Here is a 25,419-nt window from a genome sequence, read left to right on the forward strand (position 1 = left end):
AACAAGCTTAGCTTTCACGCCCTCTTGACCTTCATCATTTTTGCTCGTCTCCCTTCCGTTTCTCTTTTCTTGCACTAAGGCTGAACTGCCAGTCAGAGTGATTTCTTTCACTGATGGGCTCTTGCAGCTCCAAGGCCAATTCAACATGCTGAATTGGCCAGAAAAAGCTGTCAAGGACCCACTAGTGCCAACATTGCGGGAAACACTTCAAAAACTAGAGAAGCTCACACATAGCCAAACATTGACCAACAATCTGTAGTCAGCTTGGTGTGTCAGGGCCTATAGATAGAAAATCTATCATTACTTTGATAGAAGTTGCTAGCAGGGCACTAACCCAGATTATTGAAATGTGCTTTCTTGTGGATTGGATCAACAATTTAAAAGCTGATAAATGTTGCACTGCTTACTTCTTTTTAAAAAAAAAAAGCAATAGCACATAATTGATGGGCCAGGGTAATATTTTCTATTAAAGTGTTTGTTTACCTTTACTGAGAATTAGTGTGACATATCTGTTTCTTCACAGTTCCCAAAACACTGCTTTTAAGCAACACAGGGACCTTGAGGAGCTGTAGTCACATACTGTTCAGTTTTGATTGCACTCCTCCGGCTGTTAAGACAATAAACATGTTCTTACTTCACGTCTATATTTATAATCACGTTCTTTGTTTGGTATTGCCTTTGTCGCTTTGTGTGTATGTCTGTCTGTGTGCGTGTTATGATTTGTTTTTGCATGTCTGTGTGTGTTTTCACAGCTGGTCTGGACATCGGGCCCCTGGCAGACAGTTCCCCAGTGGCGCCCCAGTCGCAGGCCGGCCGAAGGACACCTCGAACCCTCCCTGAGGAACCCCTGGACGGCATTCTCAGTCCAGAGCTGGACAAGATGGTCACTGATGGTCAGTACAGGAGAGCAGACACGCTGACGATTTCAGCTGTTTTACACTGTTATTTTTAAACTTCATACAGAATGAATAATTATGTTTTCTCTGTTTTTTTTCATTCTTTTAGAATCAATTCTCAGCAAACTTTACAAAATTCCAGGTTTGTAATGTCCTTTTTTTTTTTTTGCAAAATTCATTTTCCTACACTAAATAATGTGACTATGAACTCTCAATGTGGTGTTGTTACAGCACTTGAACAACAGTTTAGTGTTTTCAGGGTTCCCACAGGTCCTGGAAATCCTCGAAAGATTGTGAATTTGAGTATTAAAAACAAAAGCCAAAGTTTTTGAAAATATACATAAAAAGACATGGATTGGTAAAAGTGCTTATATATATTTTGCACAAGAATAGAAATTCTAGAAGTTCTCGATTTTTTTTTTTTTTACTTGAATTAGTAAACAGGCGATGTTTAATTGCGAGTGAGGTTCTGTTAAGTGTGGTGCTTCTCATAAAAATTATCAGTTTTGTAACTCTTTAATTGGGGGTGTAAATCATGACAGATTCCTGCACAGGTCTGATTTTAAAGACCCTCTCCTGAATATCAACTACAACATGCAATACCACACCCTCCCTGCCACCTGCACGTATAACCAATTAGTTCCGCAACCTGACCCGACCCACATATACAAGATCAGCAGCCCAAGCCGAAACCGTGAGCCAAGAACCGACAGAGAAGAAATCTCAAAATGAAGGAAATCTCAATATTTTTACTTTGCATCGATAACATATTTCACCCCTGTGGTTGAAGGTATACTATGCAGGAATTCTTGGTTACTGACCATGTATTGTTTTTAGGCAAATCCTGCAGTGTCTCAAACTATGCCATGTTGGGTCCTTGAATTGTTGGAAATTTAGCCTGAAAAGTCCTTGTAAAGTCCTTGCATTGCACCCTGTGTTTAACTAAACAATGTTTACAAGTTAGTTAAATAAATTGAAGTGACGTAAAAGCAAAAACAACTGTCACATAGTCTTTCAGAATAAATAAAGGCAGCATTAGTTATTTTTTTCACTGCAGTTTGTTGATTTTACTCACCTTTATCCCTACCTTAATGCACATTATATGCTCTCACATCATTCTGTTGCACTCTCTTACAGAGCTGGAGGGCAAAGATGTGGAGGATCTCTTCACAGCAGTCCTCAGCCCCAGCACGAGCCAACCACCTCCACCACAGGTGCCTCACCCCCCGGGTCCAGGGCCCCTCCCTGCCACACCTGGCACCAGTATGCCTCACCCCAACGCAGGTAGATCATCAAACACCTTGTCGTTGTCAGAAGTAGCATTTGACTGTTGTTTGTTGAAAATATTTACACCTAATGCACCTTTTAATGTCTGTAGGGAATCCCATGTTTCCGAGGATGCCAATGATCAACGGCTTGATGGGACCAAACCAACGCTTCCCAACAAATCCAGGAGCAGGACCCTGCATCCCTGAAAATTTCTCCCCCCTTAACCGTATGCCTTTCACTGACAATCCAAGGTAATGTACTGCTTCCTGCTTTGAAGCCCAATTCAGACCAAAGATTCTTGTAAAACGAATGAGACAAAACCAGTTGAAAAGTTGCAGTGGTGTAAACTGACCAGTCTCAGCTTGACTCAAGCCTCGTATCACTTGCGACTACACTTGTCAAATCACCAGTGGCTGGTTTTAGAAGGTACCTTAGAAGGTAGCGAAGTCAGCAGGCCAAGTCGAAACGACTTCAGACAGCATGTCAGATGATGGGTTGCTGCTGCTGCTCGCTGTGTGTGCTCATTGCAGTTACACACAGACTGCTCAGTGAGTGATTAATTGTTATTTTTTTGTGGCATATTTATTCTGAATGTTGTCCAGCTGAAGCGCCAGCTTTTTTGGTAATGTTTTTTGCTGTTTCATCACTCCATAATAAAAAATGTTTTAAATAATCCTGAAAATCTGGGAATCAGAGCAGAAATACAGACGAGACTTGTTGCTCCAGAGACAATACACTTTCTTGTCTAGTCGCATTTGTGTAAACTGGCAGGTTTTTAAGATTGTAGCAGACAAAGCAGATTGCAAGAAATTACATGTTTCAACTCACCTCGTTGCAAATGTTTAGTCTGAATTGTGCTTTAAACTGTTAAATATTCCAAAATTGATTTTTCTTTCTTCTCAGCAAAACCAGAGTGTTGTGATTAAAGGTGAGCGCTTTTTCCTTTGTTGTTAAAGGGATAGAAAGTTTAATCAGATGCCTCGAGACGCAGTTGGTCCATGGCCCTCCCCTGTCCCTGTCCATGGCCCTGGCCCCACACCCCCTGGATCTCTGCCTGAGGGGGAGACTGAAGCCATGTCAAATGCCCAAAGGAGTACACTCAAGTGGGAGAAGGAGGAGACACTTGGAGAACTAGCCACTGTAGCGCCCGTCCTTTATACCAATGTCAATTTCCCCAACCTCAAAGAAGAATACCCAGGTTTGTAAATTTTAACATAATTTTTCCCCCTTTGTCATCATTGCTGTTATCTCTGTTTATCTCTGGGTATTTGTTTGGATGTGCCCTCTGCAGTGTCAGTACAAAAAAATACCTTTTATGCTATGTGAGACTTTTGGCATGACATTTCCTCTTATTCTTTCAACAGACTGGTCTACAAGAGTAAAGCAAATTGCAAAACTTTGGAGGAAAGCTAGTTCACAAGACAGGGCCCCATATGTGGTAAGATCACTCACACTGTTGAATTTGCAGATTTTCTTGAACTGTCTAAAAAAGCCCATAACACTTTGAACCCTGCCAGACATCACACTGTCACTACTAGTTGCACTGACATATTAGTATGCAGAAGGCAGACTCCTTTATCGCATCTGGCCTCTTGCCTCTTGCCAATGCAATTTGAAATCCGGCCATTCACAGATGAACTAATTAACATAGGAAGGCCTGCTCAGTGTTAGAACTCACTATGGTCTCAGTAATTAAGTTCACTAGAAGTAATTTTATCTAGCAGAGGCCAGTTTCAAATACTTAGTCTTGATTAAAAAATGTATCCTGTATTTGTGATTGTAAGGGTATTTTAACTCTGGTTACAAGGTGGAAGTTCTCTTTCATGGCTTTACTTTTGATATCCCACTTAAACATCCCAACTGTTAAGACACCTGACTTACAGTAACAGGATGACCTTCACCGTGTGATGCATATACAGTACAAAGAGGTCATGTTACTAAATGGTGTGGGTAAAAATGATAACCCTGTACCATAGAACAGCTATTCCTTTGACAATATTAGTGATATATTGCCTAATTTAGTCAAAATCAAATTTATATGTTACATTTAACATCCATGGAGTTCTTTTCCAGGCATGTTCCTATTGTAGGTTAGAAAACCACCTTAGCCTCAGAGATGGAGACCTCTTTCTCACTGTCACCACCAAGTGTCAACTGCCTGCCAATGAGGATTGAACCTCCCTTTAATTTGCTAGATTACAATTAGGATATATATGGTTAGAAAGAGAAAGAGGCAGACGTTTTCTACTCTTTGTGCATATTTGAACTTTGCAACTCACACTGCTGGTGTAACAGTGTATCAGTGTTCCCAAACCACCAACATAAAGTTATTTCCAGTGCCCTGTTTGTGTTGGGGTTTTTTTTGTCCTTTATTTGCCAATTAATTTATCCTCATTTTAGTCCTTTGTAAATGAGCTATTAGGTATTTTGTTGCTGTTTAAGTAACAAAGAAGCAAATTAAATACTTGTCCATTGTTCAGAACAAAGCAGGGCAATAAGGAGTAGGGTGTTTTTTCAGCTGAGGCACTTTTGTTGTGTCTGATTGCTATAATATGGAATAACCACCAAAGTAAAGGTGTTAGCACAAGATAGCATACCTGCTCCGGATGGCTGGCTCTTTCTCTAAGGAAGGACCCACCGGTTTGTGTGGGTTCTGTATTTATTTCTCCTCCGTTATTGTTGTCGTTCAGCACTTGTATGTGTAGAATATGAAGGCTGGTCTTTGTGGTATTAGTCCCGCCCCTCCTCCGCTGTGATTAGACAGCTAGGTAAAAAAATGACAGTGAAGAAAGCAGTGTTTTACCCAAAAAACACTCTCAAATCTCTGGTAACAAATCTCTGTTACCATAAAATAACGCCAAACATGCAGCTCAGCAAAGAATAGAGGATAAGCATCTCATCATGCAATATAATACAATGGCGTCATTAAAAAAAAAGAAAAACATGCAATGGCAGTTGTTTGCCATCAACTGCAGTTGGCTTGTCAATAGTACGGTATAGCAATATTGCAGTTATTGCAAAAGCCCTAATTTTGAGTTGTATCCATGTGGGATATTGGTGCTGAAGCTGCTTGGTCTACAATATATAAAGTAGGCGGTTGTAAAAAAAAAAAAAAAAAGAACAGTTTTTTTTTTTTAAAGATTTTTTGGGTATTTCTTCTATCATTTTGATACTGACAAAGAGAGACAGGAAAGGCAGGGAAGAGAGAGAGGATAACATGCAGCAGAGGTCCCCGGCCGAACTCGGGCTGCTACTGTATGGACTCAGCCCTAATGGTATGCACTTTACCCGGTGAGCTACCAGGGTGCTAAGAAGGTTGTAAAATTTGAATGTCAAAGCTCTTATCCATCATGCCGTATTGAGCATACAGTCCTCTGTCAGTTAGTTGGACTTGTGGGGGAAGCTAGACACCATCTTGTAATATGAACTTGCCTGCTAACTGAAGCCACCACATATTATAGTGAGATATTGAAACAAATGCCATGAAAGAGAATTAAATGTTACATACACACCTGTTTTTACAGTAGCATTAGTAACATTTCTTCACTATCACATTTGTATAAAATACTAAAAGTTGCATGTGTAAAAAAAATTCTGCAATCTTGTGTTTATTAAGTATTTATTTTTGATGTGTTTTTGTTTTGCAACTGTCATTGATTTGCTGTTTAGCAAAAGGCAAGAGATAACCGAGCAGCCCTGCGCATCAACAAAGTCCAGATGTCGAATGAGACGGTGAAGAGGCACCACCCACAGCAACAGCCCCCTGAGGTGTTTGATCCCAACATACCACTAGACACAGAACTGCTGTTTAAAGACCCTTTGAAACCAAAAGAGTCAGAGCATGAACAAGAGTGGAAGTTTAGACAGGTAAGAGTGTATGCAATGAAGTCAGGGAATGCAGCGGCAGGTCCACTTTATATTAAGACAGCTAAGAAGTGGGGGTTTAGTAAAGCTCCCTAAACATCTGCACTATCCTCCACATTAACCCTGATGACATTGGTGGTTAGTAGGTCCAGTTCATTTTTGGCATGAGGCTGATATTTGCTGCATCCTTTTTGTGATGTCTAATCCCGCTTTTTTCACTGTGTCCTTCCAACAGCAAATGAGGCAGAAAAGCAAACAGCAAGCCAAAATCGAAGCCACTCAGAAACTGGAGCAAGTTAAGAACGAGCAACTCCAGCAGCAACAGCAACAGCAGCAGCAGACCAACAGCCAGTCAGAGGGAGACGGCAACAACAGCGGCAACCAGAGCCCGGCCTCCCAGCCCAGCAATGGCAGCATGTCCCCCATGCAGCAGCTCAGTTCTAAAGACGGTTTTGCCAGGCCGCAGCTACCAGGGACGCCGACGTCAGGTCCCCCAGAGGATGTGTTCCTACGACCCCCTCCACCGCCTCCATCTGGCCCCTCCTCGCAACCTCAGTCCCCACAGGTATTCTCACCAGGTTCCTCTGGTTCCAGGCCCTCTTCACCATGGGACCCATACGCTAAGATGGTCGGGACCCCAAGGCCGCCAAATACATGTCGCAGACTGCCTGTGGAGTCTGGTAAATCTCCCACATCCTTGATGGAGCAGCAGGACAGAGGGAGGCCCTCACCTGCTCATGAATCTTTTGGTTCTCCAACATCTATGAGCAGTGACCCTTATGCCAAACCTCCTGACACCCCAAGGCCAACTGGGGATATGGACCCTTTCCTGAAGCCCATGGGTCCCCCCAGGGTCAGTCAGGCTGCTCAAGGAAGACCCCCAATGGGTTCTCCAGGCAGAGACCCATACTCAAGGCCCATGATACGAAACGAGGCCTATCAGCGCATGGCTCAGAACAGGATGATCTTGTCTGACCCGTACTCAAGGCCTTTACTAACACCAATCCCTGGAAGCAATGAATCTGGCTCGGTCCCTTTGTTCAAAACACCTATGCCCCCTCCTCAAGCTCAGGATCCCTTTAACAGACCAGGTCCACATCCTTCTGACAGGTTCTCCCAGAATCAGCAGAATGACCCTTATGCCCAGCCTCCACATACCCCAAGACCATCTGGGAATGACAACTTCACCAGTCCTCCCAGAATGGGCCAGCATCACCCTCAGGTGCACTCGTTCGCTCAGCCAGGACCAATGACTCAAATGTCTAGAAATCCATATGCTCATGCACCTTCCACTCCAAGGCCAGACCACTTCACGTATGACCCCTTCGCTCAGCCATCTGGTCCCAACAAGCCAGCTGCTGACCCTTTCTCTCAGTCTGCAGGCAGCCAACGAGCCATCAATGAACCCGGAGCTCAAACTCGCCCTTTCTTTGAGCCTTATGCCCGACCACCCGGCACCCCACGTCCACATGACAACTATGGCCAGTCCTCAAACACCCCTAACACATCATCAGACCCTTACTCACAACCTCCTTCTACTCCTCGCCCCAGTGGGATGAACCAGTTCACTCATCAGTCACACCCTGGACAGAGGATGTCGCCTTCACACTCAGTGGACCCTTATGCTCAGCCACCAGGTACTCCACGGCCCTCTGTGGGAGAGAGGTTTTCCAAGTCACCGGGTAGCCAGAGGGGGCCAATAGAGCCATTTACGAGCACACCTGGGACATCGAGGCCGGGGAGTAGTGACATGTTTTCCCAGCCTGGGGCCCCCAGACCGATGCTTAATGACCCGTACGCCCAGCCGCCAGGGACCCCACGGCCTGGTCTTGATGGACTCGGCAGACAGGGGCCAAGGCAAGGGCCAATGGGAAGCCAGGATCTTTTTTCTGTACCTCAAGGCAGACTTCAAGAGCCCTTCCCTCATCCTGGCTCTCAAACACCCAAACACCCAAGTGTTTCAGAGGATGGATTTACTCAGTCACCCGCCAGAAGACCCAGTCAGACACCTGGCCATGACCCATTCGAGCAAGCCCCAATGACCCCTCGTCCACAATCAGTAGAGAAAATGGAAATGAAAGATCAGTCATGTGTGGGTAACAATGGAACTGTCCCTCAAGACCCAGGCCAAGTGTCCAACAACCCACAGCTGCCCGGTGCTTCCTCTGAGGCTCAGGGCGTCGCTCTGGCTGAGAGTGAGGAAAGACTCAGACAGGTACATGAATATCACTGTTAATCTTCTATTATACATACAGTCCCTCATACATTACTTTGAAATGTTGTGTTTGTGCTTGTGTTTTCCTTATTTTAGCTTGTTTATATTAACGATGTTTTTAATCAATGAATCCCACTGATTTTATTTGTATAGCATCTTTCAGAGAAGTAAGTGCAGTTCAAAGTGCTTCACAGATGGCTGACAAGCCAATAATAATAGGAAAAACAACTGTCGACCGTATGAACATAACGAGACAAAAAATATTTTTACAATTTAAGACTAATGCAGGTGAAATAGTAAAAATGATGCAAATTAAATAAAATAGATTTAAAAACTATTAAAACAGGGAAAAGTAGTGAGACAGGGTAAAATGGAAATTAGTTAAACAACTAGATAAAATAAAATTTAAAGTATGCAATGGCTGTTACTGGAAAAAGGGACCTTTGACTTGCATTGCTACACATTAGCTGTGGAGTTTAAGTCGGCCAAAATGAAGTGACAATCTGATTTAACAGGTAATACTGTGTGTATGTGAGCTATAGTTGTAGTCTTAAAAAAAGGCTTACATTTGTGTGTACTTATGTTTTGTAGCGACAACGAATAAGAGAGCTAATCCTCAAGCAGCAGCAACAGAGAAGTGCTACTCGACAGGAGAGGGGCCCTCAGGAGCCTGCTGGCAACATAACCCCAGGAACACCACGACCCTGGCCCCAGGAGGGGCCAGGGCAGCAGGGGGAAATGTTCAACCGCCCTCCTCCACCTTATCCTGGGCAAGGACCCATGAGAGGGCCAATGAGGTTTCCTGGACCTTTTCCAGGCGATCAGCGTGTCCCTTTCCCTAATGAGGGACAAATCCCCAGGGGCCCACATCCTGGAGACCCTAATTTAAGACATCAGGGACCAAGGTTTGTGTGATATTATTCCTTTGTATTACATCTTTGTGTTTTAGATCTTATGTATTTATTACACAGACACATTACTCCAGGCAGAGACCCACACATTACTAGGAATTAGGGACGTCCTGATCCAGTTTTTGGCCCCCGATCCCAATCTGAATCTTTTGACATTGAGTATTTGTAGATACCTAGTCCTGGTCCGATACTTGTATTTACCTGGATGATGCAGCTGCACAATTCACACTTCAAGTACTTTAAAGTTATTAAAATCAATCCAGTGTATATGTTTTACACTTTACTAGCTCTGCAGTGCAATACAAGAAATGTCTGCATCCATACAGTTCCTTAAGAGTTGATTACTGTTTTATTTTATCTTTTACAAACTAGCAAAGTAAACAAATAAAAAATATGGCTATTATAATTACACTTAATGTAGCATTTGGAAGATTTTTTCCATGAAATAACCAAGTAAACAAACTGAAATGTCTTTATAAATTGCTCTCAAATCCACTCAGTACAGCTTTTTTTTTTTAAGTAAACACACTAAATTGTGTCTTCAGAAATTGCTCTCAAATCCACTTAGTGCAGCATTGTATTAAAGTACCGAATATTATAAATGGGTAACATAATTAGTTCTACTTCAAAATAGAGTTATAGCTGAACTTTAACATTCCCAGTCACAACAAATAAAAATCGGTCACAGTTCCACTTATTTCAGCTGTAGATTAAAACTAGTTCACTGAAAATGAAAAACAAAAAAATTAATCCCATTAATTCCAAAAAAAATCTACTTATTGGAGTAGTAGTATTACAGAAAAACCTGAATATGTGCTGCAAATCATGCTTTACGTTTAAGACACCTGCGTGATGGCGGACGTAAACAAAGGATGAGGCAGGGCACGTTCTCAGAATAACTGATAATTTTACAAATGCACTGTATGGGCCCGATACTGACTCGTTCGATCCAATCAAGACATCTCTACGAGGAATGCTTTTCCTCTCTATTCATGTATTTTTTTTTTTTTTTTTAGATTTGCATTTCCACCTGGGGTTCTTGGACCTCATGGCCAAGAGTTCTTTCCCCGGGGGCAACACCCAATGCAGGATGTCCCTCCACAAATGCGACGATCTATGTCTGCTGAAATGGCAAAGACCATGGGAGGCAACCCTATGGGGCTGCCCCAGCACTTCCCACCACGCGGTATGCCAGTGCAGCAGCACAACATCATGGGCCAGCCTTTCATTGAGCTACGACACAGAGCAGTAGAAAACAGGCCACGTATGCCGTTTCCCCCTGGTGCCATGCAAGGAGGCAATATGGATCCCAGCTTGCAGGGTCAAAGGCTACCAGGCTTTCCAGGTGCAGTGGATTCCAGGTTCCCTTTAAATCAGATGCCCAGGATGGTAGATCCCATGGCCGGCCACACTGGCCACGTACAGCTCTCCGCCAGCATGGACAATCTTCATCAGCAAGCCCAAATGCCAGGAAACAACACACTCAAACAATCTCAGTTGATGAGATCCATGAGCCAGCCAGCTTCAAATGAGACCCAGAACATGGCAGCATCTATGATCCTGACTGCACCCCCTGCTGGGCAGACTGAGCCGGTCTCAGTGTCTGGCAGTGAAGCCGTGGAGGAGAAACTGGATGCAGAAGAATCAGCAGTCAAAGATCTTGAGGATGTGGAGGTAAAAGACTTGGTGGATGCCGACTTGGAAAACCTGAATTTGGATCCTGAAGACGGCAAAGATCTGGATCTAGAGACAAATGACCTACACCTTGATGACTTCCTAACATCTGGGAAGTTTGACATCATTGCTTATACAGACCCTGAACTAGATGACATCAAGAAAGACATGTTTAATGAGGAGCTGGATCTCAGTGATCCTATGGATGATAATGCAGACACTTCAGACATTAACAAAAACTCAAGCACAGAAACTGAAGCGTCATCCACCTCAGAGTCTGCTCTTGCAAAGTCAGAGGCTTCAGGTGAGCAGTCTTCAGCTGAAGTGAAGCCTGAGGCCAATGTGAGTCAGGACTCTGCTTCTTTGGCACCTGGGCAAGAAATTAAAACAGAGGTCAAGGAGTGTCAGAAACCCCCTGATGTGGTCGACCAGCAAGCCACTGGAAACACCTTAACCTCCAACCAGCAGGGAGTGCTCTCTGACTCCACCCCAGTCCTGTCCAGTTTACTTGTTAAGCAGCAGCCTGAGGAGCAGTCATTAAATCCAATCGTTGAATCTGTCAATCAAGGAGGTAACCTCCTGGCCCAGCAGAACCAAGTCACCGACACTCAGCATACCTCCGGACTTACATTACCCGACGCCACCACCCCTGCAGGAGAGGCTTCGATGACTGGCTTTGTGGCAGACCACCAGGTGGGGCTAGCCTCCGGAGTGGACCAGAGCGGTATGACTCAGGCCCAGCAGGCAGCGATGAACCAGACACTGGGTCAACACGGCCAGCAACACCGCCCTCTTCTGCTAGAGGAGCAGCCACTTCTGTTGCAGGACCTCCTTGACCAGGAGAGGCAGGAGCAACAGCAGCAGAGGCAGATGCAGGCCATGATACGACAGCGCTCCAGTGACTCCTTCTTCCCAAACATTGGTAATTTATTTAAGCCACAACTCTCGTCATCTGCGTAGGTTAATATTTGAGTCTTTTCTGATGATGTATTTATTTGTCATTTGCAGATTTTGATGCCATCACTGACCCCATCATGAAAGCTAAAATGGTTGCCCTGAAAGGTATCAACAAAGTCATGGTTCAGAACAACATGGGAATGAGCCCAATGGTCATGAACAGGTAAAAAGTTCACTTTGGTATGGCTTGGTTTGGCATGAATACATTTTCTTAGTAGAAAATCTAATGCTCGTAGTGCAAGTGTATTTATCAGTCTTTGCTTTAAAGCTCAAGTGTGTAAGATTTAGGGTGATTTGATGGTGTCTTGTGGTGAACTGCAGGTTGCAACCAGCTTAAGCTTCTCCCGGCTAGATTTCCTTCAGTGTTCATTGTTTAGGAGGTTTTTATCGGGACCAGAATTATCCACAGATGTGCATTCTTCTCCAAAACAGACCAACTCAGTGATTTAAACTCGTGAAAAAATGAATAAAGCAGTTTCACATGACAAATCAGTATATCTCTGACATTGTTTGGCCTGTCTTTGTGGGCGGCTCGTTCATCACATGCTTATGAGTGGTCATCGTTTTTCTCCAATAACTTGAGATCCAGGCATACAGGAGGTTTTTACCGGAAGCCTAATTACCCTTCCTCTCCAAAACAAACTAACCGTGTGGTTTAAACTGGTAAAACACTGATTAAAGCAGTTTCACATTACAAATCAGTGTAACTCCGGTGCTGCTCATTGCAGCAACATGGCGGTGCAACTTGGCAATCTCCATAAACAAGGACCGGTTCCCTATGTAGATATAAACGGCCTCTTCACAATGATTAACACAGTGACTCTTATTTTCACATGATTATAGTACATTAAAAAGAACATGCTTATTATTCTTTAAAGCAGTGGTAATACCAAACTAATAGCCGAGCCACTGGGATATTATGCAAGTTTTTTGTGCAAGAATTGCTACCGTGATTTATTGAATGACACATTGGTGCGTGGTTGTGGTATTGCTCTATTAACAGATTTCCTCCTGGTCCTGCACCACCTTGTCCTGAAAGCACACCTCTTCCTCCTCAAGTTGTTGGACAGGTAATTGAATCATAAATCTGCTTTGATGTTATTTAGAACTATATAATAAAACCTATGTAAGTTTCAAATACATGTTAACATATTTATCAACGTTGCTTTCAGGATGGCAAATTGACACAAGTAGCAAGACCAAATCCTCCAAACTTTGGACCAGGATTTGTCAGTAAGTTCTCCTAAAATCTACATGCATTTTCAACTTTTTTGGTTTGAAGGTCTGTCAGGCCTTGAAATGTTAAGATGTTTGTTTTTCATGCTGTCAAGATTGCTAACAAAAGGAGCCTTTTTTCCTTCTTTCAGACAATGCTCAGAGGGCTCAGTACGAGGAGTGGCTCCAGGAGACTCAGCAACTACTTCAAATGCAGCAGAAGTTTCTGGAAGAGAAGATTGGGGCTCATAGGAAGTCGAAGAAAGCCCTGTCTGCCAAGCAGAGAACAGCTAAGAAGGCAGGGAGAGAGTTCCCCGAGGAGGACGCGGAGCAGCTCAAACATGTCACAGAGCAGCAGGGTGTAGTGCAGAAACAACTGGAGCAGGTAAATGTTCGGCCTGCCAAGCTCCACCACTGAATTCTATCCTCTAAACAATGGCCGCCCTGAGCATTATCCGTTCATTGGTTCTATCGAGCAGAGTTTAATGTTTAAAGAGGGTTTGGCAAATAACAGCCCTTAGGCCAAATCTGGCCCTCCACCAGGAGCAGATGCCCACATCCCTGGCATGCTTAGGACCATTTTATGGATGATGTGTGGTGCTGAAATAAGGCATAAGTGAGTGACAGATGGAAAAATTTTAATCAGTGTTATTTTACTACGGAGACATATTATTTTCTCAACGGCAAATTTATTTGCAGTGACACTGAAGCGCTGGTGCAAGAGCAAAAGATAAACTTATAAGATTTAAGAGAAACACGTACTTCGGGCTAGTCTTTATTTTCATTATCTTCAGTTATTTGTGCTTTTTTTAAGAGAAAGAGCAGAGGTGCTGTCTTTGACTGTATTTCAGCTTTATAGCAGTACTAATTAGTATTAAATGTTAAAGGTATAGTATGCAGGATTTTTCAGTTACTATTGTAAACATGATCGCCAGCAAAAGTGAAAGTACAACACAAACCAAAACCCATATTCCGTTATTGTTGCTACCTTTTTATAAAGCCCTGACCTCACTTGAGCGCTATGAAGGTGCATGCCCATAAACATCCCGAGCATAGAAAATAACAAGATATAGACAAAGGGCAGAGTCTCTGCAGGAAAAAATACACCACCACTCACTTCTAGTGGGTCATTAGTGATGATTCAGAAGGATTATCTTTGTATGAGTATGTTTTCTTATTAAAAATCTTGCATTTTATATTTTAACAGTGTTTCCATGGGCATGGAAAACTTGGAAAAGTCATGGAATTTCACAGTCACATTTTCCAGCCCTGTAAAAGACATAGAATTTGTAAATATTATTGATAGTTTTCTAAAAGTAATAGAATTGCGTTGTGTGTAATGAAATTGTTACAGAAATCCTTTGTAGATACCTTCCACGTAGTGTTACATACCAGCAAAATTATTTTCTGCAGCTGTTGACAGAACGCAGCTCGAATATATGTCGATGTGTGACATTTTTTTACATCACATATTCCGACTCTCCCTCCATGTGTGCCAGCTAACTGAAATTATGTTTGAAGAGATTTTGAATCTAATATGTTTGAAAAACACTAGGCAAGTGGGGCAAGATAAAAAAAATGTATGATTGGGCCTTGAAAAGTTATGGAGAAGTTTAGGAATTTGTTCCACAAAAATGTGTGGGAACCCTTTCTTTAACTAATTAGTATAATTGATCCAGGAGATTATGTAGGTATTTGTTATGTGTTTAAAGGTATACATCTCAATATTTTCTTTCAAGCAGACTTGAAAAAATAGTATTTGAACAAAATAAAGAATTCAGAGCACATCGTTTGAGCTTATGTCTGCACTGCGCCTGTCAACCTGCTCTGACTCCCTAAAAGCAGTGCTGAAAAAATGCTCTTGGCTGATTGTACTTTCCAACTCCTGCTTTAAAGTTAAAATCTTGAGTTACTGTTTGAAATTAAAATCATTCATCTCTTCCCCTCTGTAGACCCGTGTCCTCTTAAATTTGTCTTGTGAATGTGATAAAACACCTTGAAAGCAATACGTAATTTCTTTGTGAATTTCATAAAGAACCTCACTGACATTTTTTTCATGAAAATGTCTTGTGTTTTGTTTCAGATCCGCAAGCAGCAGAAGGAACACGCTGAGCTAATAGAGGAGTACCGAGTAAAACAGCAGCAGAACAATATGACACCCATAATGCCTGGGATGCACCCAATGCCAGGCCCTGCTGGCATGGTCCCCGGTGGACCACCAATTGTCCAACCTCCGATGAATCCCGTGATGCAAATGCCACTTCATCCTGGTCAGCCAAATCCACCTCAGTGTATGCCCAACCCTCCACCTGGCTGGCATCCTGGTGCTCCGATGCCGATGCCACCTATAATGCCCCCACAGGTACCTGTGGGCAATCCAGGCCAACCTCATCCAATGCCATTGGGTAACATGCCTCCACACCCACAAATGCCCGTGGATCCCCAGGCGCCACCAGCTCCACCAGGTGGTGTAAAACCCATGCAGGCAGGTGGTGTCAAGTTTGACGACAACAACCCGTTTAGTGAAGGCTTCCAGGAGCGGGAAAGGAGGGAGAGGCTTAGGGAGCAGCAGGAGAGACAGCGGGTGCAGCTGATGCAGGAAGTCGAACGACAGAGAGCCCTGAAACATCGTATGGAAATGGAGCAGCAAGGGATGATGGGGCCAGATGGGAACATGCCACCGCTCGCTCAGATGCCGTTTTTTAACGCCGAGCTGCCACAGGACTTCATGCAGCCTCAGAGGCCTCCTCTGCCACAACAGCAGCAACTTGCACCGATGTTCCCGCAGCAGCAGGGCATGCAGCCTGGTATGGGCTCACCACCTGGAGCGTTTATGCAAAGCGAAAGGAGGGCCATGATGGGCAATGGAATGATGCCCCGTGACATGGGGCCTGGATTTGGGCCTGATAATCTTGCTCTACAAGCACCCAATTTCCCCCAAGGTCAACCCAGACCGCGTCAGTTCAGTGGACCGGGAATGATGCTTCAGATGCCAGGTGAGGGTCCACCGTTTGGAGGTGACTCAGCTACGCCTCTTCCGTCTAACTTCCCGGGCTCAGGTCAGTCTTTAATCCAACTCTACTCCAACATCATCCCAGACGAGAAGGGGAAGAAGAAGAGGAACCGCAAAAAGAAGAAGGACGATGATGCAGATTCAGTCAAGACACCTTCAACTCCACATTCAGACCTGACAGCCCCTCTCACACCTTGTGTCTCAGATACCTCCTCGACTCCAACCAGAAACACCCACCTCTTCGGTGACCAGGACTTGTCAAGGTCCCCTTTACTGGGATCTTCCACCCCGAGTCACTCAGAGCTGGAGAGGCAGCTTTCTGGAGGCCAATCTGGTCACCCTGGTCTCTTATCCGAAACAGCAAGAGCGCAGGCTCAGGAACATGACCGGATCCTGAACAACATAAAGCTGGAGCAGACCGATGCGAGTGAGTGTCACGGGCCCCGGGAAGGGTCCATCGGCTCAGAGATTAGCTCTGTGAAGGAGGAGGGTAGTAAAGGGAGTGTGTCTCCCTTCCCTGCAGGGCAAAGTCCAAACAAGGGGGAGGCCGGCAATGAACTGCTGAAACACCTTCTGAAGAACAAGAGCACACCTCCACCTGGACTGTCCCAGCAGAGGTCGGAGGAGAGCATGCGCTTAGAGGAGGAGGAGCCGGCAGACTGCAAAGCCCTGCTGAGGCAAAGCTCCATGGACAGCAACGGGGTCAGTCTTTGTGTTTGTCATACAGTGAGAGAGCTCAGGGGGTTGATCAACATAGTGAGTCATATACGGGCTTAGTGATTCAGATGGGAGGTGTGTCATAGTTAAATTGGGATGAGTCATCGCTTTTGGTTTTTGAATGAGTCATAGTTCTGTGTTTGAAAACATCTAACTTGGAGACATAATGCCGCTCAAGTAATTTCAAGTTTTTTTTATGCATTTTTAGGCAACAATATCATTTTCTCATCTCCAGGCGTACTCTGATGGCACCACAGACTTCCCTGGGCCTGTGCTCCCTGAACAGGAGAAGAAGAAAGGGAGGAACAAGAGGGCTCCGAAAGGAGGAGATAAACCTGCCTCTCGCTACAAGAAAAGGAAGAAGGAAGGGGATGAGAGGCAACTAATGCACTCAGGCCCCGACACTGTAATGACCCAAATCAAACAGGTAAGAATCATTTTACCACCTCGTGACCTGTTCTTCATAAAACTGAGGCTGCAACGCTCTTTGAGAACAAAGGACGGTAAAAAGATTATAGCTGAAAATCTATAAAGCTTTTTTCTGAATTTTCCGGTATTAATTACTGCCAGGGTAGAAAACGGTCTCCACAAAGTGCACAGACACTAATTTCACATATCATAAGCATATTACTATAATTAGGTACTTGTTAGATGTCGGTTGGGCACACAGGTAGTAGAAGATTTTATTATTCAGGAGAAGGGAAGATGATTCGTGATTATATAGTAAGTCCCTCACCGATTGACGCTTGTTGATTTATATGTTATAAAGCCTACTCACTTATTAGAAATTAAGTTGAATATCATCTTATCTTTACATTGTGAGACAGCTCAGCAAAACCAAATGAGCATGCATTTTCATGCTAGTTTATTATTAACTTATTGGAAAAACTTCTATATTGGAAAGTCTGATTCTGCCCCTGTTTACCTGCCTTGTTCCTTGGTCTGCAGCAAGGTTGATAACTGAGCCAGAGATTATGCTTCCTGTTATTCTTCCAAAATTCAATTCAATACAGTCGAGGCCACATTCTCAAAGATGCCAGTTCAGGCAAGGCTGGCTATATTCTGAACTTTTGTGGGCATTTTACAGGAGGTCAAACAACTACAGTATGAAATAGCAAAATAGCCCTGCATACTGAACACATGACTAATGCTTGCATGGGCTGAAGAATGGCTTTGGTGGTGTTGGAAGGTTATTTGATATAAAAGAAAATTTAAAAATCCATCTCTCCAAGCTAAATGGGCCTGGTTATGTTAGGTCAATTATAAATATCATGTGTGCTATGTAATGTCTTGTTTTAGGTTGTTTTTAGTATTTTTGTATCATTTTTTGTATTGTGCAAGATCTTGCATAATGATTTCACTCCTATTCCTTGCCCTGATCCTGTTTCCTCTCCTGCAACACAGCAGCTCTCCCTGCTGCCCCTCATGGAGCCACTGATTGGGGTCAACTTTGCCCATTTCGCTCCGTATGGCAGCGGCCAGCTCAACGGAGAAAACCTCCTGTCTGGTACCTTTGGCAGCGCCTCACTCGATGGAGTCTCAGACTATTACTCCCAGCTGGCCTACAAGGTGAGATCTGCTTACTTTACCAAGTTGGGTAAACAGATTGATGTGTGTTAAGTCTTCAGCATGCTGTGCTGACACACTGCGTTGGTTCTGACTCCCACAGCAGAGTAACCTGAGCAATCCGCCAACACCACCGGCATCTCTTCCTCCCACCCCACCACCTGTGAACCGACAAAAGATGATCAATGGATTTGCTACAACAGAAGAGCTGGCCAGCAAAGCTGCTGCCATGGGTAAGCATTCAGCAGAGCATACCTTTTTTTAATTCCACATTTTTCCCACTTAATCTCACACTGCTGTAACCTAGAAACAAGCGCCTTGTTAACACCTGATATTGACATGCATCTGGGGACATCCAGTCATCACTGGACAACTCTAAATTTGTATGTTGGCAGCTGGCAGTAAAATGGGCCTCTACTTGCGACTCAAGTGACCACTTGTGATCAGATATTACTTTCCAGCTCTATATATGCAAATAAACACGGAAATGATTTAAATTTGTAAAGGTACATGGGACAAGGTAGATGCCACCACTATCACTGTCATCACCCTGGGTTTCAACAGGCATAGTGTTGCTTCTTTGAAATGTCCTTATAAATCGCTCGTTGTATTGTGAATCATCTTGTTTCCTTTGTACTGATTCTTCAGCCCAAACAGCAGTCGGGACAGTGTGTGCTCCCTCCTTTTTGCCTGATGTTGTGGCTTCTTCTTAAGAAGAAGTAGTAGAGGAAGAATTCCTTATTGTCACGTGTACATTGTACAGAGAAATTGTACTATATACATATAATACTTAATGGAGCAGTGAGCAGCCACGTGCAGTAATTCAAATTTGGCACAAATGTTCATTTGGACTTAACAATTAACTAATAAGATTTTTGTACATACTTACTGACTTTGTGCTCCTGTTTCACACAGTGTCCAAAGGCCTGGTCCCAAAGCCGCTCCATGTCCCATTCAGGACTGAGGAAGACCTGCTAGCCCGGGCCATTGCACAGGGACCCAAAACTGTGGATGTTCCGGCCTCCCTCCCCACCCCTCCTCACAACAACCAGGAGGAGCTCAGGTAACAGATGAATAACAGTCTGTGTTAACCACTCATGTTATCTTATTCTGATCATTGTTTTGGGCTGGATGGTGTTGTCAGAGCTGTTTGATTTACTGTTTCTCCCCATTAAATGATAACAGCAACAGAGGACAGGAGCCTTGCAAGGACAGGGACACACCTGACAGTTTCGTACCATCCTCATCTCCCGAGAGCGTGGTCGGCATGGAGATCAGTCGCTACCCAGACCTGTCTCTGGTGAAAGAAGAGCCACTGTCCCCCTGCCTGTCTCCTGTCCTCCCCATGCTTCCTGCTCCAGATGGGAAAGGTAAACACACACAACTGCAACACATTTTTTCCTGTGACTTCAGTCATAATAGATTGGGTGTTTTTGTGTTTGCAGTTTAAAACACACAACTCTATCATACCCTGAAAGTGAGATTGCAAATTTTTACGAACGTCTTTTTTCGTTCCCCAGGGTCAGAAATCAAACTGCAAGATATCAAAACAGAGCCTTCTGCTATGTTCTTCGGCGGCTCCCCCTTTGGCTCCATGTCGAATGATTCCAAACAAGGACTGGTGTCTGTAGCGATCACACTGAGACCAGCTGCAGCAGAGGTAGGAATACATGATATGTGGTTTTACAGAAATGCAGCACAGACTTTAGTCTTCCTTTGTTTTACAATAGTCCTGTCCCTCTGAGTCAGTCATCCTGTTAAACTTGATCATAATTTTTTTCAAAAAACAACAAATAAGAATAATTTTACAGAATCCCCCCTCATTTGTATTATGAAAAATATTATATGAATAATATGAAAAATATAAACATTTTTTGTGCAGGTTGTGTAACATCCATTCATATCTTGTAAATTCTTACATACATGCACCACGTTTAAAGCTTTATATTCACTCAGGGTTGCCCTTTGTGTCTGGCTTATTCATTTGCTGGCAAGTTCAGTCTCACATGGCAGAGAAAACTACCTCTTTTGTCTTTTATTTTATTTTTAACTTTACATTTTATTGCATATTACAGTAATAGAGATATTGCCATCCCAATTTTTATCTATACATTAAATCCCACTATATCCATATCCTGCATCATAAAAAAACAAAAAAAACAACAGGGATGTAAATGTAGATCACACGCCAAAAATACAGTCTTACTGGTTTTCTATAAGATTTTTGGTGAACCTAATCAACTTCTTTTCCCTCAGAACATCACGGGTGTGGTGGCAGCCATTTCAGACCTACTATGTGTGAAGATCCCCAGTAGCTATGAGGTCAGCAGCACCCCAGACAGGGGGCCCCTATCTATACTCAGTGGTCAAAGGATGGGCCCCCACGGCATGGAGCATCGACCTCCCATGCTCTTCCACGGACAAGGAGACAACGGAGGGCTTCACGGCCGGCCGGGACAGATGATACGGCCCGGTGGAGCCCAGGCGATGATGCATCAGCAGCAGGCACACCATTTCCGTTTCCATCCTAACAGCCCAGGTGAAGGAAATTTAAAGAAAGCATTTGTAATTGAAATGTCACCTCTGATTAAAGCTAAACATAATGACTTCTTGTGAAAAAGCGCAAAGGAGCAATTCTCATTTCTTTTACTTCTATAATAGGCAGTTACATTTTCCGGCTAATACTTGTTTGTTACCTTATAGTCAAGCATCATACATTTATTAAAAAAACACATTTTCTGTTACTTCAGGTGCAGCTTTAGTGCGAGGACCTGACCAGAGGACCCCAGCCAGCCCTGGATGTAAACCTCAGTGGTGCTGCCACTGTAAAGTGGTGGTTCTGGGAAATGGAGTTCAAAAATCCATCAAAGATCTCCCAGCTCACATGAAGGTGCAGAATTAATTATGTTTAAATACTCATACTTAAAGGCAGTAGGGTGATATATTAACCCTTTGAAACCTGGATCAACATCAGTTTTCTTGTGCTGCGCAAGCTATTTTACCCTTGTTTTTATTTGTTGTTTTTTTTTCAAAACATGATGGGGAAAAAAACAATGGCCAGCTTGGCAAGAAATGGTCCACAAATTGCAAGAAATTAGTAAAAGGCAACAAGAAAAATACCTAAATTAGTTTTAAAAAAGAGGGCAGGATTATAAGAAAACTATCCAAAGAAATAGGGAAAAATGTCCAGAAAACTATATTTATAATTTTATATTTAAAATTATGTTGCAGCTAAAATATATATAAAATAAATACATATATTTTATGGTTTTCAGTACTTTGTAGTTGTTGTTGTTTTTCCAGGTAATTTTCTTTTTACTAATTTTTGGCTTATTTTTAGGCCATGTCTTATTAAAATGTTCGTTGCCTTCTTGTGGTGTTTTTAAAAGAAATCAGATTAATTTGCTCAGGTTTCAAAGGGTAAAGTAATCAAGCCATCTTTCAGCCGGAGCACTCGTGATAAACGTGTGATTTGGAGACTAATGAAGTAAAGCATGCTTTAAATACACCGCACCAGTTCATAAAAAGTCATCTGTGTCAAACAATTATGGATCATCTATTATTGATTTCCCAGTGGGGCCCAAGAGCCGTGACTGGATGCTCAGATCTTACTTTAGAGGATATATGATCTCCTTTCAGCCTGGAGAGCCATACACATCTATACTGTGCGCACACAGCACCACTGTAAAACTGCCTGTATCCTCTGATTATGTAAATCCTGCCTGCTGGAGTTAAATCCATTTCAGATTAATTAGTGGGTTAAACAGCAAACCTCATGACTTCAGTGGAGAGTATTTTGGTTATTTAAATATTGTAGGTTTTTGATGTTTATTTCATAACTTCTTTTAACGTCAGTTAACTTAAGCAGTTCACGTTGGTCGGGCTTTGATTTAACACCTCATTCCTTATTCAGCCTGTTAAAACTTGGACTGACTTCTCTCATTAGGAATCCGGAGGCCGCTTGAAATCTGAGGAAGACCTGGTCTTCTGTAGTCACAGCTGCTTCCTGCTCTACTGCTCCTCATCGCCTCTGCAATCCAGATCCAACACGGAAACTAAGGTTCGTGCCGGCGTAACTATGAATGTACTGATCAGATCTCAAATATTTGTATTGAAGGCAATCAAGGCATTTTAGAAGTGTTCGGGATCGGCTGTATTGAGCCCGACCCAATCCTTTGTTTTACACTTTGATGGAGGAAGTATTCGGATCCTCTACTTATATCAAAATACTAATAACACACTGAAAATACTCTGATATAAGTTAAAGTCCTGTACTGAAAAGTATTAAGTAAAAGTAAATAAGTACATCAGGAACACTTACTTTAAGTATTAAAAGTAAAAGTACCCACTGCAGAGAAATCTTTTTTTTTTTTAATTAATACCCAAAAAGATCCAAATTATTCAGCTTAAACAACTTAAATGATTTTCATAATAATTGCCAGTCAAGTTTCAGTCTCACTGTAAGGTCATTTAATCTATTTAAAATGTAAAAGTAACACACACCAAGGGTTATAGCGAGGTGCTGATCGCTGGCAGTAGACTTAACCAAAAAGATGGTTTGTTATTTCATACTGTTTGTTTAAAAAAAAAAAAAAAAGCAAAACATTATTGTATATAGCATGTTTCATTCCAAAAAAAATTAAATGAAATAAATATGTAAATTAGACCATTAGAAGAGGGTAATACATATGAATTATTATGAATAAAGGAACTAAAAATGTAATAAAAGCCAATAATAGGTAAAATAGTTGAACAAGATTAACAGTTTGGATGAATGGTCGTTTTTCTTAATTCATTGCAGAGCTATTCAGTTGTCAAGCATAAGCATTGGATTGATTTTAATAACTTCAATAGCTTGAATTGTGCGCGTGTGCAGCTGTATTTTCTGGGGAAATAGAAGTATCAGACTGGGACACGATACCGGCAGATACTCAATATTGAGTGACTCAAACTGGGATCAGGGGCAGAAAAGCATGACCAAACACCTCCATGATGTTACACCACAGTGCAGTTGATATGATTGTTTTGTTTGTTCCTGTACATCATGACTGTTGTCTCATCTTTCCAGGAATCGGTGTCCCTCCTCCCTGCCTCAGAGCAAACAGAAAGTCTCTCTAAAACTCTGCACCAGTACAGTAACAACATGTCATCGCTGGATGTTCATTGCCTGGCTCAGCTTCAGCCCAAGCAGTCTCCTCCCTCCACTCCTCCCATCCCCTTCCCTATGGCAGGCGAGACACCCAAGACGGAGACTAAGTCTGATGCTATCAAAGTCACGGTGAAGCTGAAGGCCCGGCCGAGGTCCCATGACGGCTGGCATCAGGGAAAGAGACAGAAAGGACTCCGCTGGAGGAAGTGGACTGTCCAGGTGGTCGTGCCAAGAGGGAATTCCCAACTCCCAGATGAGGATAAGATCGATGAGCTCCTGAAGAAGCTCGGGGCCTCGCTGCGCCCTCCTGCCTCACTGCGGGACCACAGGCGGTGCTGTTTCTGTCACCAGTTTGGAGACGGGATCACTGACGGCCCTGCTCGGCTTCTTAATCTAGATCTTGATGTCTGGGTCCATCTAAACTGTGCCCTGTGGTCAACTGAGGTGTATGAGACACAAGCCGGTGCCCTTATCAACGTAGAGCTTGCGCTGCGTCGTGGCCAAACGGTACGCTGCGCCTACTGCCAGCAGACTGGAGCCACCAGCGGCTGCCACCGCCTACGCTGCACTAACGTCTACCATTTCACCTGTGCGCTGCAAGCTCAGTGCACCTTCTTCAAGGACAAGACCATGCTCTGTCATGCCCACAGGCCCCGAGGAACAGCCGGACAAGCACTAGAGCACGAGCTGCGTTGCTTTGCCGTCTTCCGACGAGTCTACGTTCAAAGAGATGAAGTGCGTCAGATCGCCACTGCCGTGCAGCAGCCGGAGTTGGGCTATACGTTTCGAGTCGGCAGCCTGGTATTGCATGCAATGGGCCAACTGACCCCTCTACAAATGGCAGCCTTCCATTCCCCAACAGCCATCTTTCCAGTTGGCTACGAGGCTTGCCGCATTTACTGGAGCATGCGCCATGGCAACCGCCGTTGCCGTTACGTCTGTTCTGTTGAGGACAGAGAGGATCAGCCAGAGTTTACCATCAGAGTCATTGAACAGGGCTACCAAGACCTGGTCCTGACTGACAACTCTGCTAAAGGTTTGTTCTTTCATATCTTTACAGAAATATTGTTGTTGTGTGTTTCAGCCTCTTCAGAGTCTGTTTTTTTTCACGTGTGCTTGTCTCACTGTACTCAGGAGTTTGGGATAAAGTTCTGGGCACTGTTGCTGAGAAAAGAAGCGAAGTCGGCACTCTGAAGCTCTTCCCTGTTTACCTGAAAGGAGAGGACTTGTTTGGACTCACGGTCCCTGCAGTCACCAAGATCTCTGAATCGGTTTGTTGCTGCTTTTTGTGGTTTTATTCATTTTAAAAGAACAGTGTGTAGGATTTAGTGCCATCTAGTGCTGAAGATTGCAGATAACACCCAGCTGAAACTTTTCCCACGAATAAAGCAGTTTCACGTGACAAAAAAGTTTTTCCAACGCTGCTTGTCACGAGGGAACTGGTCATTGCAAAACTGGCTGATGCAAGAATGCAAAAGGCCCAATCTAAAACCAGTGTTTGATATGTCTAATCTTGGCTGCTGTGGAAAATTGGCTGTACAACATGGCAGACTCAGGCTCCCAGGAACGCTGCTCAGCCTTGCAGCCCGTTTTCCCAGTGGCCACTTTCAGTTAAATTTAAAAATCCGTAACGTCATCACAGTGTTACGTCTATGAGCCGAGCAGGAACTTGCGGGTGGGGCCAGCAGGAGATACACTATTGCACATATTCAGTGGGGTACATATCACAGAAGTAAACTCGGAAGCTGGAAAACTTTTTCGACATGCACCAGGAGAGCAACTCCATTGGAATAAATAGGCGCCATCTTGAGGTTTGGTATTTAGTTATTATTAAAGTTTATGTGTTTACTCTGTGGACGTGGACCTTCTCCCCGTGTAGGTATAAACAGCTCATTCTAACAGAAATAAAATACAAAGATTCTTATTTTCAGGTTATTATACAAAGAAAATATACTTATATACCATTTCTGCCA

The 25,419-nt window shown here is 43.4% G+C and overlaps 1 protein-coding gene across 9 annotated transcripts in view; it reads left to right on the plus strand.

The window, feature by feature from the left end:
• Positions 1–25,419, plus strand: part of kmt2cb (lysine (K)-specific methyltransferase 2Cb) — a 90,415-nt gene that overhangs the window by 60,801 nt on the left and 4,195 nt on the right. For 5 of the 9 annotated variants that reach the window (XM_042497366.2, XM_088085532.1, XM_088085537.1 and 2 more), the window contains 26 exons: positions 753–893; positions 1,006–1,038; positions 2,034–2,180; positions 2,275–2,416; positions 3,122–3,363; positions 3,530–3,603; positions 5,835–6,032; positions 6,265–8,244; positions 8,836–9,149; positions 10,172–11,751; positions 11,838–11,949; positions 12,790–12,856; positions 12,959–13,019; positions 13,154–13,386; positions 15,085–16,716; positions 16,967–17,158; positions 18,136–18,300; positions 18,401–18,530; positions 19,213–19,360; positions 19,483–19,667; positions 19,818–19,957; positions 20,554–20,836; positions 21,048–21,187; positions 22,244–22,357; positions 23,366–24,482; positions 24,581–24,717. In XM_042497366.2, coding sequence (XP_042353300.2) covers positions 753–893; positions 1,006–1,038; positions 2,034–2,180; positions 2,275–2,416; positions 3,122–3,363; positions 3,530–3,603; positions 5,835–6,032; positions 6,265–8,244; positions 8,836–9,149; positions 10,172–11,751; positions 11,838–11,949; positions 12,790–12,856; positions 12,959–13,019; positions 13,154–13,386; positions 15,085–16,716; positions 16,967–17,158; positions 18,136–18,300; positions 18,401–18,530; positions 19,213–19,360; positions 19,483–19,667; positions 19,818–19,957; positions 20,554–20,836; positions 21,048–21,187; positions 22,244–22,357; positions 23,366–24,482; positions 24,581–24,717 — 9,707 coding nt within the window. The remainder of the gene's footprint in view (positions 1–752; positions 894–1,005; positions 1,039–2,033; positions 2,181–2,274; positions 2,417–3,121; positions 3,364–3,529; positions 3,604–5,834; positions 6,033–6,264; positions 8,245–8,835; positions 9,150–10,171; positions 11,752–11,837; positions 11,950–12,789; positions 12,857–12,958; positions 13,020–13,153; positions 13,387–15,084; positions 16,717–16,966; positions 17,159–18,135; positions 18,301–18,400; positions 18,531–19,212; positions 19,361–19,482; positions 19,668–19,817; positions 19,958–20,553; positions 20,837–21,047; positions 21,188–22,243; positions 22,358–23,365; positions 24,483–24,580; positions 24,718–25,419) is intronic. The other 4 variants (XM_088085533.1, XM_088085531.1, XM_088085530.1 and 1 more) reach the window with 4 other exon arrangements.

Source organism: Plectropomus leopardus, chromosome 12 (genome assembly GCF_026936395.1).
Source record: "Plectropomus leopardus strain MGB_pleo_1.0 chromosome 12, ASM2693639v1, whole genome shotgun sequence".
Taxonomy (NCBI): Eukaryota; Metazoa; Chordata; class Actinopteri; order Perciformes; family Serranidae; genus Plectropomus; species Plectropomus leopardus.